Raw genomic sequence first — 16525 nt, 5'->3', positions numbered from 1 at the left:
AAATTCGTATGTATTATAATGAACGAAGCGAAAAGTCGCGTGGTTGCTTCGAATTGAATTCGGAGAAGAAGAGAATCGTTGAATTCAACGGTTACGATTTTATGAATGTTTTCTTCATTACCATCGCGATACTTGTTGATTTTCGTAAGAATACCTGTTTAACTCTTTGCACTCGAGGGACGATAACTCCGAGGCACCGCGAAAATTGTTACACCACGTTCCAAGATAATTTTTATAACAACAAAGCTTAAAGCAATAACAAAGAATTGTTAAAACTCTAACTGTCGTACGAGTCGCAAGATTCAATTTCATACGCATAAAACGCACTTTGTCGTTAAAATGGAAATACCATAAGTTGGAAAGGTTATATTAAATTTACAGTTAACACGTTCCGTGCCGAGCTTTTTTTACTCGAATCTTCACACTTTGATATTTTACTAAAACTTGATGTATTACGTGCAATTATTAATTCTCGTACACATAACAACGTAACAAAAACTTATCAACGCCCATTCTTGCGGTGGAAATTGATTCTTCGGTTCTAAATTTCTTGTAAACAATTTGTTCAGTTCACTAAGTAAACATGCAAGCGTGTACCATGGATGGTACACGTGGCATGGAACGTGTTAATACGGCTTCGAGTGCAAAGGATTAATATTCGTGGAACAAACATCTGGTTAAATAGCTAGAATCATCGTCTAATAAACTTTGAACGAGAAGACTCGTTTATATTCTCTAATTTAACAATGACGGAACTGCAGTTTCTTAATTATTTATTAATTTCGATTCTAAAAGTTCTCTCGAATGTCTCCAAATTATGATCTTTGAATTCCTCTTTCTCACGATCGTCTTGACTTTTGATTTCGCATAAAGATCCGGTCAGCTCATGACACGTCGATCGCTACCGAACGAGAAGTCGGAAACCTAGAAGAACTCGCGTCTAGTTGTCCAGAAATAAGGCGTATCCTAATAAAAGAATCCCTCTAGCGGCCCGAGTACAATACTAATTATAAGAGACAGCTGGTCCGTGTCGTAAACGATTCAAGTACACATAGGGATATGCTGTCTTAGGGATCGATCGTTGAAAGATCTTTGAAAGATCGATCTTTCACGGGCATCCGTAGATGGAACGCCTAAAGCCTGTGCGTCCGTGCGATAACACTAACGATCCTGTTTCTATCGTTTCAGGAAAGAAGTTGAAGTGTCCCTTCTGCGAGAAACTCTACGGCTACGAGACGAACCTGCGCGCCCACATCAGGCAACGTCATCAAGGTATCCGGGTGCCCTGTCCGTTTTGCTCACGGACGTTCACGCGGAACAACACGACCAGACGGCACATCGCGCGGGAGCACAAGGCCGAGCTGAACCTGAAGGCGTTCCAGCAGTCGAACCACTCGGTGACGGACACGGTGCCGCAGTAAAATGGTAGACGTGTTCAAGGTCGTTACCAATACCGTGCGCGAGGATAGGAGGGTAGTCGGAGCACGGTTCCTCGTGTAACCCGCGCGGATGGCGCGCGTAACGTTCGCAAGAAGGACTACGAAGAAGATGGAAACGAGCAAGTAGAGGCGGTCAAAGGTGTCGCAGGATCCACCTTTTCCGTTGGTCGTCGGTCAACGCCGTACCCATCCTACGCGTCGCATCCGAATGGCGGTCCGGAGTCGCTTCGGCCGAGGTCTCCGCGATGCAATTGACAGCGGACGGTAGCCGGGACCCGAGAGGATCCCGGCCCGCAGGATTACAAAGGGTGATCCTCGCGATCCCTGCTGGGTGAACGCGACGATCCGTTCGTAATAGTTGTCAATTACGGGGGTCCTCCGACTCGATCGCGGGTCTACGGATGAAAGGATCTCCGATAGAGCTCGGGGAGGATCGGTCGGGGGGGATACCTTCCACGACCCGCGATCGAAACGGCTCCGCAGAATTTGATCCGGTGTTCCGTCCGCTTCGGCGGTCCGTCAACGTTTCGACGCTTGGGAACGTTGCGACCCGCCCGAGGAAGATGGACGCCGCGTGGACCCGGATGACGACGGATAGAGGCGTTGACCGCGGAAATAGGAAAATTAGTCCCCAGTGATCGGATCACGAACAGAAGGTAGAGATTGGCGGATGTAGAGAAGAAGAGCCGGTAGGAGGAAGAAGCTCCGGGGAACGCGTCGACGTCCGATTCCTCCGAGCGGAGTAGTTTGCGCTCGGATAGAGAAGGTGAGGCAGGCGATGGAGGGGTGGGATAGGGGAGGTTGTTGCTGGAGTACGCTCGCGAATCACAAAACTAGTCAATGAAAGTGCAACGTCATATAAGAATTATTAACTATAACGTTTAAATGAGCGCGACGAAGAAATGAAATAGAGAGTAGAGGAAAGCGGACAGCTGCAAGCAAACTGATTTGAGGTAATGGTGCGGATCAGAGTGATGGGTCCAGCCTCGAGATTCGCCGTCGATGGTGGCGGGCCGGGTCGACGAATAGGAGACCGCGTCTCTCAGGTGAACTCGTATACCGTAAGCGGAGCAATTTTTTTAAAAGCAAAAAGGAAAGAAAAAAAAAGATGAATCTGTTTTCCGTCTTTATTTTTTAAAAACCGTCCTTCTTCGTGCGAGGACGGTCGACAGATGATATATATATATAAATATAGTATATTATATACCGACCAAAACAAAACTTGGTGCAAGCGCTGTTGCGAAATAATAGATGTAATAGAAATGTGTCTACTGCCGCTACCTTATACTCTATATTAACGATAGTTCGAACGTTACCATTGATGATTAAGGATTATTAATCTGCATATTGATAAACCGCACTCGCCGCAGAGAAAACGGAAAAAAAAGAACGATGTTACTACTGATTTTATAGAACTACAGAGGTTGAACTACCGGTACTATTATTGCTGTTGATGTCGAGAGCCTAGGGTCGAGAACCAACGGGAGAACACGTTCATAGTTTTTCTTTGTTTTTTTTTTATCTAACCGAAGTCGCTCCTGTCATTTCTCCGATTTTCAGTTTTCTCTCGGTTGTTTTTTTCTTTCTTTTTGTTTTCTTTTTGTTTTCTTTTACGACGAAACTTTGTTCAATCACGCGCCAGTGCCAAACAAGATCGGCCGAATCGACCCGCAGTCTGGATGGAACCGGTCGCCGGTCTTCGTTCAGGGGTGAAACATATCCAGAGGAGGGGCGTGACTTCGCGAGAATCGACACGCGTATAATTCGTTTTGTGTCTCTCATCTCTTCGATTCTCGTCTCGTATAGATGTAACCGTTTTATAGAAGGGGGTTTATGAGATTATTACCGCGATTCTAGGACGGACAAGTTACCATGTGTAGGCCACGTGCGAGCGGATCGTTTCCCGGCGGTCGCGGCCGACGACCGTTTCGGACCCGCGCGCGCACGCCCGGAGAACGAAAGAGGATCGTAACCGGTCGCCGATCGAGTTTCGACCATTTCGAATCTCCGAACGATGGACTACCGCGAGCCGCCCGTTCGTTGGATCCGTGCGAACAGGTGTCTCCTGGAGAGCCCTCCCCGTCCGTTGCGCGTTCGAAACGGCTCGCCGCCGATTTCTCTGTTCCCGATGCTTTTCTATATCGATCTTTTTAGCGCGCGACCGATCCCCGCGATCGGTTCGCGTTCGCCGGGAAGGATCGCGGCACGACGTTGACGTCACGCGAACAATCACTACCACTTTGTTACCTGTTTACAATGTTTAATACGGACTTTTGTCCGAAGCAATAGTTGCGGATCGAGATAATAAGGGGACGACAACCAATAGACCACAATCGATACATAGATTAATTGCTAGCTCGGTTGTATAGGATGTAATATCAATGCAATAGTTATATTACATTTACCTATATAGATAGATATATAGATACTCCTAGTCAGGATGGCACCACGATATTACTTGTTGCAGTATTGACACGTTTATCGATGATTTTATTTTATCGTTCCTTTTCTTCGCCTCAATACCCCGTTTTTTGTTTCTTCTCTCTCTCTCTCTCTCTCTCTCTCTTTCTCTCTCTCTCTCTCTCTCGCTCTCCTTCTCTCTTCTTTCATTTTCTTTTGCCTTGTCCTCTGTTTCCCCTATCGTTTACTCTCTCTCTCTTTCTCTCTCTATTTCTCTGTCTCTCATCTCACTGCCTCTCTGTCTTTCTCAATCTCCACTTTCATATCGCCTTTTATAGTTGTTCATCTTCTTGTTGCGTTACAGACGAAGTTTAAACAAAAGTTATTAATCTCACAACGATACGCCTACCGCGAAGGTATCAAAGACAATAGACGAATAGAGAATTATTTAGTGTTTAAACGAGATCACACGCGAGCTAAGGGATTGTATGTATATATTCGCAGAGAAGTAACGTTATAGACACACGGTCGATCGCAGATTCTTTTTTCTTCTCACACATCCCGATTCACAAAACTTTCTTACACCCTCTTTCTTTTCACGTACGTTCGCGTTTTGCTGTTCTTTTCTCTTTCGTTTAGTCTTCTTAGAGAACCGCGCGACAATGATCGCGGGCGGCTCCGTTCGCCCGCGTCCTCTGCCAAATGAGATACGTAATGACAGTACTACCTCATCGTTTTTATAATAACAAAGCATTAACAAAACACAGGGAACACTGAGCGACTACGATAATTAATATACCTGTACATTCCGTACAGCCGAGATATACTACTTGTCCGGTTAGCCCGAGAATAGTCGGGACTATACTTCTGCTGTTATACCCTGGGAAAAGGGTACGAGCGAGGATCCGGAGACTTTTACCCGCGAATTCCTCGAGTTTTCGACCTCTTCGTAGATCATATCGGTGTTCGGATATTTCTGTTTCTGATCGCCGGTGAGCCATTGCCGAAGAGAAGAGATAATACCGCGGGTTATATTAATCGATTGCTTAAGAACAGCAGGGAAATGATTCCCCGAAATCACTCGAGTCTTTGCTTCATTTCCGTCTTGTATTACCATGCGCAAGTACGATATCAAATCTTTCGCCGAACAGTAATTTTCTTTCGTCTTGTTATCGCATGGCGATTCGATAATTGTCAATTTAATTTGATTTACATTACAACATACGACACTCGTATGCTTTTGAAAAAGAGAACATTGTCCTGCAGCTTTCATCGAATCTCGTTTTACCGTTTAATTCGATCAAATATGCTTTATTCGCATTTCAACACACATTGTTATTCGTGTTTCAAGCAAGTATAAGTTTTAAGAAAGTCGTAGAAAAATGCAAAATTTTGGAATACATGAAATGTGAAATAGATGGAACGATCTACGTGCATGAAACAAGAGCAAAGAAACTCGATTGATCGTTAGAGCGAACCCAACTGCGGCTTTGCAATGTTCCCAGGACCGATCTGCAGGACTTTTTAAATTGCCGTTTGATTTCTTTTTGATAGCAAACAGAGAATCGCCTTTCCAAATGGCTACCGGCTAAAATGGCAACAAAATTAACTTACAGAAGCATCGAACTTGAAGTCTACAAGACTAAAAAACTAGACTAAATCTATTGCAATCCGATCGCAAAAAACGTTTGAAAACGTTGAACGCCTCACGTTAGAACTCGAAGAATTCCGGGAAGCCTTCGTGATCCTCGGCACACGTGATATATAAACTGTACGTATTATATTATATATAGAATCCGTTTTTTTACAAAGCCGCATTATTGCATATGTACAACTATAATATGTAACTGACGACTAGAAACAGTGAGATACGTGGATGGATGCGTGTATCTGTGCTGGCGTGAGTGGGGGATGCGTGTGTGCATTTGCGTGATTTCTAAGCTCGAGCGCGTGTTTTACCTGGTGAAGAGGAAGGAGGATAAAGCAGAACAAAAGGAAACAGAAAACCGGCAAAAAATGCGAGAGAAGAAGTACACGCATCGAAGAACAGTGCGATTTTTGTATCGTTCAACGGCGAGACGTTTGGCATTCACGAAAATCCCGACAAAAAAAAAAAGAAAGAAAGAAAGCGATAGAGCGATTTTCGAGCAGCGAGGATCAAATCCGGGGAAGATGGGGTCAGAGAAACGAGATTTCCGCGAGACCGTGGTTCGGTTTCGTTTCCCGAAGCGACAGAATCACGTGACGAAAGTACGAAAACTATTTTGAAACGATTCCGAGGAGTCGAAGGAAAAATCGAGGAACGAAACGAACGATCGTCTCGAGGCTCAACGATCGTCTCGAGGCTTGCCGATCGTTCGGTTGACGATGAAGGGAACGGAAGGGTTTTTGGGTGGGCGAAGGCTAAAAAATAGAGCGAACGGTTAGAGCAAAAGGAAGGATGCAGGACGTCGAAGGGAAGAACCGGTGGTCAGGTCGAGGGTGATACCGATCCTTTCGGGCGAATCACTTAACCAAGGATGGGCTACGAAACACTTAGATGACGTGAATTAGTCGTAGAGGGGTGGGAACGAAGGCGAGGGTTCGGCGACGCGAACGCTCGCCACGGGTAAAGGGATTATTAAAAGAAAAAAAGAAAAGTGTTATGTGTCGTTTACGTATGCGATGATAGGAACATACACACGCGCGCACGCGTCCACGCGCGCAAACACACACACGCATACACACGCATACACGTACACGCTCGATAAAACATACACGAAAACAAACGCGGACACCACGAGACGAGTACACGCGACGACAACAGGAACATTGCACGGGATACGTCGCATGCGATCCAGTTTTACGAACACGATCACGAGTGTAAATATACATATGTGTATAGGTAAGAACCACGTATGCGTACTTTCATTGAGTCTAAATAGGTTTTTGTTCGTTCGTTATTCCTTCGTTTTAAAATTAAGTCGTTCGTTTTCTCGGCTACCCTGCCAAGCAGGAGCCAACCGAACCCGCGAAGGGGGAGTTAATCTTTAGGTCGTACGTTGAACATTTTCTTAGTCGTTAAGTTTCCTCGTTTTGCATGGAACTCGCAAGTTCCAGAAGAAGTCTCTTTCTTCTTAGAGACGCATATATAATGGTCTACACGAATATATCCTTTAGTTTCGATGATACAAGATGCTTTGTTGGAAGCCGATGTCACGTTCCATCTTAATATCGGAAGAGGTCGGGGACAATTTTACATACGGTAATATCGATAGATCGCAAATACACGCGACGATCGTTTCTTTTTTTTTTGACCTTAATGTGTTCAACGAGTTCATATTATTACGTACTTTCGATCTCCCTCCCTACCATTTCGAACATCGTCCACTCATTTTTTGTTGCGAGTACATAAAATCCATAGCAGGTCAATTAGAGCCGCACCGTGAAACATGTTCTTATCATCCGTGCGACGATATATTGCTCGCGGTGTTTCTAAACGAGAATTTGTAATTTGCGAACGTCAACGGACTCGTTGCAAAAAAAAGGAAAAGTGACAAGAATTCGGTGCGGCTAGACTTCGATTTAAAGAACGATTGTTCCAGCACAAAGCAAATGTCGTTTCGGTTTAAAAACAATGATCTCGGTCGCTAAAACTAACGATTAAAATCGCCATTAAAAATTGCTTACGGAACATTATTTTCTATCATCCCAACCGACAGAGTATTTACGTAGACCGCTACGTATAAATAAATTTATATATTTATACATACATAAATATATATATATATATATATATATATTTTGTTCCTTTCTTTTTTTAGGTTCTCGCTTCGCTTAGGCGCGCGCCTAATGGCGCATAGGGGGTTGAGTGGGGAGGGGGGGAGAGGCACCAGGGTCGCTAAAGCGTTTCGAGTATCGCAAGTGGGTTTAGGGTTTCGGGGCTTCGAAAGCCGGATGTTCTTTTTCGTTTTAATTGTTTCGTTGTATTCGTGCACCGTGTAAAACGCGTTCTTGTGCACGCGGTATATATATGTATATGTGCACGCGGAGTTTCATACACGTAATGGAAAAATCGATGGTCGCTGGGGATTCGACGGGAGATCGCGAGAACGCGGAACGGCGTAAACACATGTTCATCTTTTCCGGATCCAATCCGACGAAATATATCCGCAAGATTCGGATCGGTTGCTCCGCGGGGGAAGAAAACGACGCGGGGGCCATCGATTTTGCTTCGTCCATTTCGTTCCGGCCGTGGCGGTCTCCTTCGGGTTCAAAAGTCCCCTCTTTGTTTCTCCAGTCGATCCAGGACGCCCGTGCCGATAAAATAGAAAAAAAAAGAAAAAAAAGAAAAGAGCTTCGGTTCCCGTCTGTGCGGAAGATGAATAAAATTAGGAGTCCCGCGGACTCCTGTTCCTCCCGTTTTATTGCGAGTAAAGCGAGTATCGAGGGGCTCGGGCTCGCGAGGACGCGAGGTTTAATGAAAATTTCCGCGGCGTTCCTGGAAGGGTAGTTTCCGGAGCCTGTAGAGTTGTTTTTGCGTTGTTAGGATCGTCGACCGTATCCCCGTGCCACGCACACACCGAACGGAACAAACGAAAACAAAGAGATACGTACAAACGAACGGGGCGTAAATAGGAAAAACAACACGGGGACACGACGCCCCCAGCCCCCGCTGGGTGGGGGGCTCAGGAGCAGGATACACACACCACATACACACATACACACACGTACACAGAGAGAGACGCGAAGGGCGCGGTACATGGCGTACGTGGTTGCGTGCAATATACCGTTGCGGTGTGACGTTTGACGCGTACGCACGCGTACGTACCACATTATTGTATCACGGCGTAGGATAAAATGTTGCATGTTGTTTCTATAATATGTGTTTACGGATTGAAAATCCTTTATAGATGTCGTGTGTGACACAGCTTGGCGGAGGGGCGGGAGGGGGGGGGGCGAGCTTTGCACCGCGGGTCTGCCGATCGTTTCGCGTTATCGATGGACGAGTCAGAGGGCGGGGGGAGAGGAATCGTGTCCCGAAAGGACCGGGGGATCGGACGGGGAGCGATCGCTCGCGGTGCAAACGGGCTTTCCGCGGTTCCTCGAGCGAAAGCGAGAAAGAAAACGAGGCGGAAGAAGGAAAGGGGCTGGTGCGAGACTGCGAACGGGGTCCTTGGTCGTTGCTATTTCGATACGGAGTCGCGCGCGGTCGAGCAAGAGCGTCGAGGAACGGGGGCTGGTCGACGAGAACGAAAGGCCGGGATGGAAAGAACGGCGGCGCGATTGTTGCGAGGTGGGAATTAGGGGGGTGGGGCGGGACCGTGATGATGAACGGGGACTGGACAGTCGGGGGGGGGGGGGGGGGGAGTTAGAAGTGAGATTTTGTTTTGCGGAAACGAAAGAGAGAGAGAGAGAGACGGGATGTGTCGATGTTATCGCTGCACGTAGACAGCCGCGTCCTCGTGCGGGCGGTGTGCACCTGGCAACAAACTATGCTGTTCGATCATCGTATAGTATATTGATGGTACTATACCATAGTTGGTAATCGATTGCATAGTACATGTATCACGCACGCATAAGCATATTTAAAGAAAACAAAGCGTATATATTATATACATATACATATATACACACACGCAGATATATATGTATATATATGTATATGAGAAGAACGATGGGATAGAGGAAGTAAGAATCACGGTACCAGTCGGAGAGCATCGAGAGCAAGCGTGAATGGAGAGATTCTCCTCGGCGGAAAGGATGAAAAGAACAGAAAATATTAACAATTTACGATTTACGATTAATAATTATTAACGCCTGTAGGGCACGGTGTCGCGAGGCGGGGCTTCGATCTCGGCGTGCGGCGTGCCCCTGATCGAGTTTGTTCGAAGAGGGGGCCGCCACGGACTTATAGTACAAAGTAAACTTAATGTTTAAGGGGTAACAATGAAGAAATATGAGAACGGAGAAACGACCGATCGAGCCGGCGACGAATCGGTCACCGCGGAGATCGCGAGTTCTCTCGTAGGACTTACTACTGTACACGCTATAATAATCTAACACGATAGGGTCGACGATAATGATAGATTACGGTAATATGATGATTCATGGTTTATATATAAATATATATATAAATATATTATACGGTCGAAACGGGGAACGGCGTAACGGCGGCGGCGGCCGTGCCGGCGGACGGTCGAGGATTCGACGGTCCCGATTTAATTAAGCTCATCGCGCACACCGCATCTCGATCATGATCCACGGGAAAGAGTATGGATCGAACGTTCGTTTCGCGTCGCTACACGACGACTCTGTCCCGGGACCGCGTGTCCGTTCGCTCAAATATCGTCGAGTCGGATCTCTTACCGCTGCGTAATTTTAAGAAGGCGATTCTTGCTTGAAATGAATTTACGCGATAGCATCCGTTACACATTCGACGCAGAGTTCTTAACGTGTTACCGAACTGGTATCCACGAATTACAAATTTTATATGAAACAGCTTGCACCGATATTGTACCGCGCCGTTTACCGGTGTACCTTCTACATCGATGTTAATTGCAGTTTATATTTTTTCCATCGCCAGGTTCGTAAGAACGCGGAAAACAAAATCTGACGGCGAAGACTAAACGAGACGCTTGTAGAAAGCGTAATAACAGACGCGAGTTAAAGACGTCTATGGTACAAACGGTCTAAATATATCAAACGGAGAAGTCGCAATTCGTTTCAAGAGATTGTAATTCGCGGAAGTTGTCGATACTTAATGATATCGCAACGATATCGCTAAGACATCGTTAAGAGGATTAGAAGCAGCAGAGATGTCATGTAACTCGTTGGTACGTTTACTTTCGTCGAGACTTCTTGCAATATACTAGCGCAGCTCGAAACAATTCGCTTGAAAAATGATTTCTCACTGTGTACATATGTACAAGCTGGCTAATGTATTCACGTATATGGTAAACATTGACGCGATGCAACGCATAAAGAGGCAAATTTTAACCCTTCGCACTCGAAGCTATTTTAACTGTAAATACAAAATCATTTTTCTCACTTGTAGTATTTTTTTATTCTATATGATAATATGCACTTTATGCATATGAAATTGATTCTTAGGACTCGCGCAACAGTTACGCTCTTAACAATTTTTTAAATCTACACTTTGTTCGTATAAAAATTATCTTGAAACTTGATGTAACAAATTTCAGCGGTGCCGCTGAGTCACCGCTCGAGTGCAAAGGGTTAAATTAAAGAAGTACAAAATGAAAGAACAAGTATTGGCTACAATTTTGCACCGATAGAATGCAGATTGAAAGATTAGGCTCCTATGAACATGATTTCAAGAAAACTACATGCGAATATATATTTATAATAACTAATTCGCATCGAGCATATAGATATCGATATCGAATGGCTTCGTTGTAATTAATGTACCGCACTTTGACATGCCTTAACGATGTCTCAACGATGTCCGCATCGATCGACAGCCGCGCTTTCGAAAAGAAAGCACAAGATAATTCTGGACGAATCTCTCGACGGTTTTTGACCAGGCGTCGCGCGCGCGTCCCTTGCGTGACGGAATAGTGTTCTGCGATTTCCGGGAAGAAGAGGGTAAAGTTCAAGCAGCCCGTTTCGAGTTTTCTACATATCAATATTCGCTTTACCTTAGATTTACCGGAGGCACCTTCTGCGCTGGTTAACTCGAAAGACACGTCGCAACGCTTATAGTTTTCGTCCTGGAAAGATTTTACCAGACATAGAATAGCTCCCGAAACATGATCGCGCTAAAGATTCTCTTATACATTTCTCTTTTTTCCACCAAGTTTTTTTTCCAAATGATCTTGCTAATAGTCAGGATCAATGATACTTTACAGAGGGAGGTATTTACGGCGTCCACATCGCATAATCGATCTACGACTTTTCTCACATTTGATCGTAGATCGAATAACAAACAGATGGGATCCGAGCAACCGAAAGTACAAATAATAAGGCAGAATGCAACGCGATACTCGTTCCGAAACCGCGACTTGACGTAGACATTACGCGTGCAGATATTACATCCACGAGTTTCCAATAGTATAGAATCTTCGAAAGTTTACGGGCACGTCGTCGCTACCGACATCGTTCGTGTTCTAAGAATTCGTATTCCAAGATTGCCTTGCCCGAAGCGACGCGAGTTCAGATATCGACAGTTTTTCAGTGACCATAATGTTGCTCCAATCTCGTCGAGCAGTGTGTCAGCAATACGGTCAAATTCGCCCCAATTTTCTTCCAGTTGGTAAACAGACAAACGGACAATTTGGAAAGAGGAGATACGATTGTTCGAGCCCCTTGCACCCCGTTCTTATAATCGTCGACGAAATCGGTAACTATAAAAATGTGTCGCTCGAATAATCGTATCTCTTCCGAAATTGTCCATTTCTGTTTACGAGCCGAAGGAAGATTAGGGAAAATTGACACGCGCATGCCGACAGTTTCGGCTCGCGAAAGCATCGGCGATAGCCGTTACCACGTTAGCGGCCACCCCCGCATCGATATAATCCTAGAGTCGAGGCCACGACGACGTCGCGTCTTTCGAGCGGCACTGTTCATTCGCGCGCGCGCCTCTTCTTCTCCGAACCACGGGACAACGGCTGCGAGTCGACCGTAAACACGCGATCATATTTTACAACGGGTAGCTCTCGACGATTCACGCCAGTCACAAGAATCGTCCAGACGCGTGCCGCGGACTGCTCAACTTCGTTTCACCGTGTCCGCGCGATCCTCGCGGAACGATTTTCCACAGACGTTGCCACGCGAACAGTCGACAGGATAGCTCTGATTCACTGAAGCAACGTGCTCGCTCCATCCGTTTTACAAATCCAACCGGAAAAGACTGGAAGAACTCGACACTGCCAGGGACGATTCGCGAATCCTTCCGTGACCCGTCTGCCGACGCGCGATCCTGACCGCCGTCCGTCACAATAACGGATTACAATACTTCGTCACACACTAGTACAAATGCTACCTCACACACGACATACAGGGTGCAGAGTGAATAAAAAGAAGAAAATGAAAAAAAGAGAAAAATTGAAAAGGAAAAATCTCTCTCTATATGTATCTGTCTCTCACTTTCTCTCTCGCTCTGTCTTCTCTCTATCTTTCTCTCTCGCTCTGTCTTCTCTCTCTCTCTCTCTCTCTCTCTCTCTCTCTCTCTCTCTCTCATGCTCTATCTATCTCTATTTCCCTCTCTGTCTCTGTATATAAGCACAGTTATCTTCGCGATAGAGTCGGACGTCTCTAACCGCGGTTAGAAAGAGATGGACGAAAAGGAAAAAGAAAACGAAAGGATCGCAGACGAGACGGTAACAGAGGTCAGAATGAATTTGGAAATCGGGGCCCGCCGACCGCGGCCCGACGCCATGAGTCCTTTTCTCAGGAATATGAAAACCAAGTACAAACTACAAAGTATAATAGTCGATAAGATTAAATAAACATAAATCAATAATCATGCGTTGCAATAGTCGAGTGTATAGTAGGAATCGTTGGTGTGCACCTAACACACCGTTTCTCTTTTTTATCTCTGTCTCAAATTCTCTCTTCTCTCTCTCTCTCTCTCACTCTCTCTCTCTCTCACTCTCTCTCTCTTTATCTCTCTTTCACTCTATCTCCGCTTCTATTTCTCTCTTTCCAAGCCTCTTCGCTCTTCGTCGTTCTATCTCTCTGTTTATTAGCACGATTAAGATTGTTAATAATCACTGCTATCGATTATCGTCACACCAGAAATCATCGTGCGTCGCGGATGATAGCGCGATTCGTATAATACGATATTTACAGGCTGATTCATCGCTCGTGGTCGTTAACATTCGAGGTGAATCGGATAAATTGAGAGCATCGCGGAGATTAGGGCCGAACGTTCGTCGTATGTTGTTTAGAAATGTTTCAGGTGCGGTGCAACGATTTTCTAACATTTACGAACGCGGATCTATACTTGGCGATCCGTATCATTCTCTTTGGATCATTTGCTGTACACTCGAAATTTCAAATACATTACCTGAATCGTTGTTCTTCGACAGAAGAAGCATCTAAAAATGATTCTTATTTGTACGCATCGAACGGAAACAAAAGTTGATCGATCTAACGAGTATAAAACAACCTTGAGCTGTAATTTCAAGCAGACTCCCACCGGTGCATAGAAACCAATCTTTCGTCTATATGTAGATTTACTAACAACCGCACACGCTACTCGGAAAGAGCATTACATATTTCATATTTCAATCAATTAGATGCGTTTTGCATTCGTAATTCTGCAGTTTCCAAAACGAAATTTTACAATACAAGCGAAGACAAACCGAAGATCTTGCTGTATCTAGAAAAAGGAAAAGAGTATGCTTCTTCGACGACGGGTAATCGAACGTATCAGCTTCGCTATTCTCATTCGTCGCATTCACCTCGGAGATTAACGTTCGCGCTCCTTGAAGCAGTCTGTGCGCGAACGACGCGTTTCCTCTTGTTTCCCATTCATCGTTGATCGCGTCTATGGTCTCGCTGATCGCAGACGGATCGGTCAAAGGGAGATTGTTCCAAGGGGATCAAACAAAGGGAAAAGGTAAACCGGATCAGAAACAGATGTTGGGAGACAAGAGACCCGACGAACGACGAGCGCGCTATAGTCGCAACGAAACTAATCGACCGCTCAAGATCGCTAGCCAACCTGTTCCCACATCGAAATTCGGCCGCGTTCTGTGAAACGTTCGTCGTATTCGCGGACGAGCCGCGAAATAAACCTAGAAAACCATATTAATTCAGTTCGAGCTTGCGATCTCGCAAGCCCGAGTTCATTTCGTTTCGACTACAGCTCGCCGATCGTTGGGGAAGAAACGCGTCGTTCGACGCAGTCGACGTCGTTTACACTTGTACTCTAGTTTGAATCGGATCTTTCGTAAACTCTTTCGATCTATCGGACTCCTCCGGCCTTAATCCCGTCAGCGTACATACTTCGATGATCGTTTTCGTTGAATCCGACTTACCAGAGGCGTCTGATTTCACGCTCTTCGAGCGACCAACCGTAAAGAACGATCCAGTTATTGTTTCCTGTTGACGCACGTTTGTTCTTTGTTGGCCACTTCGAGCGTACGCTTGGGGGACCGATAGGTGCGGTATCCTGGAGAAACTCCTCGAAACTGTTGTCCATGCGTGTACATTTGTTTCGATAACACAAACGAGTGTCCCACCGTGAATTCAACCCTCTTACCATTTCCACTTTTCGCAAGATATCTCGCGCGCATCGCGTCCGCGCCAAACACCATTCGTTCATTTCCTCTCGGGTTACCTTCCGATCGAGTATTCGTCGTTCGTTTTAAGCATTCGTCAACCTTTTGCAGAGAAACTCTCGAACGTTACCGTGTCGATGTATAGTCCTCGCGCGACGAGAAGGCGTCTTCGCGCGTTTACGTTCCCCCTCTTACCAGCTGTCCCGCTGCCGCGGCCATCGGTCGCTGTCGGCCGAAGACGGTGACGAAGATCGACGGCGGGGCAGTGTTGGTAAGTGGGGGAACATAAACGCAATGGTGCCTTCTTGTCGCGCGAGGACTATACGCGCCAATTTGTTTGTACTGTTACGCTTCGAATGATTACCTTCGAACGTAGGATCTTTCGTTCATTTCGTCGAGACGTCGGTGCAAGATTTTCAATTCGATCGCGTTCGCGACGTTTCCGTGTCCAACGGCGCACACCACCCGAAACTGTAATCCTTGGAAAACGCTTCTCACTGCCGCGAAACGTTGCTTGTGTAGCTTCGTTTTCTTTCCACTCCCGTTCTATCCGTTGCACCGTACGAATTCTTCGGCAGGGGGCGAAAGCTCTCTGCATTTTCTCGTCTCCCAAACACACCATCGTCGTCCATCATTTTGTTTACCTTGTACTCGTAGGAAACTGGCCGGCCACCGTGCAGTTCCCAATGTCGCGTCGCTCGAGTGCGCAAGCCGTATCCTTTTTCTAGACTTCGACGTTCGCTAACATTGCAGCCTACATTCGTAAAAATATCGCGACGACAACGGGGCACTTGTCGCTCCGCGACTCAGCACGTTTGCTGCCCGTGTCCGGCAGAGCAGCGTTGTTTAGCAAACGGAAAAAATTCCTGGGGAAATACTCGCATCGTGTAAAGAGGCAACTGTTTGCACTCCGTTTCGCGAAGAAATATTTCTAGGGCGAGAAAGTGCTGTGCAATGTTAGCGAAAGGAACGAGCCTGGCACTCTAGAACCTCGACGGTAGGGGTTGCGCAGCGATCGTTGCCAGTTCTCGCGCGTTCATGACCGCGTAGTGTAATGTAAGTGTATACGAAACCGTTTCTACCTCAATCGAGACAACACAAACACACGCACACGCAATCCTATCTGTTGCTCCCGGATGAACGTCCTGCGAATCGATACCCGGAATCATTCGTCTCGTGGAACAACGATAAAAAAGATCCATTCTATTAGCCACCGAAACCCATCTGCCAAGAGGGATCGAATAGAAGGCTATGATCTTAAAGCATAATTACGATGACATTTTCGCCCCCCGCTTTGCAAAGTGCAACAGGAACAGTCTTCTCTCCGTCTTTATTTTACACGAACGACGATTTGGCGGACGCGACGAAGGACGTGTTCATCTCGGAGCAAACTGTACATATATAAGAACATTTAACAAGACCGTACTGATTACACGATATATTATATGGTTCCTTCTT

General features: G+C 46.0%; 1 protein-coding gene across 4 annotated transcripts in view; it reads left to right on the top strand.

The window, feature by feature from the left end:
• chinmo (Chronologically inappropriate morphogenesis) overlaps positions 1-8346 on the top strand; it is a 116405-nt gene extending 108059 nt beyond the window's left edge. For all 4 annotated transcript variants that reach the window (XM_033466925.2, XM_033466923.2, XM_033466927.2 and 1 more), the window contains exon 7: positions 1189-8346. In XM_033466925.2, coding sequence (XP_033322816.2) covers positions 1189-1421 — 233 coding nt within the window. In that variant the 3' untranslated portion in view covers positions 1422-8346. The remainder of the gene's footprint in view (positions 1-1188) is intronic.
• Positions 8347-16525: the final 8179 nt, after the last annotated feature.

This window comes from Megalopta genalis, chromosome 4, assembly GCF_051020955.1.
Source record: "Megalopta genalis isolate 19385.01 chromosome 4, iyMegGena1_principal, whole genome shotgun sequence".
NCBI lineage: Eukaryota > Metazoa > Arthropoda > Insecta > Hymenoptera > Halictidae > Megalopta > Megalopta genalis.
This window is presented reverse-complemented; position numbering and strand designations above follow the sequence as displayed.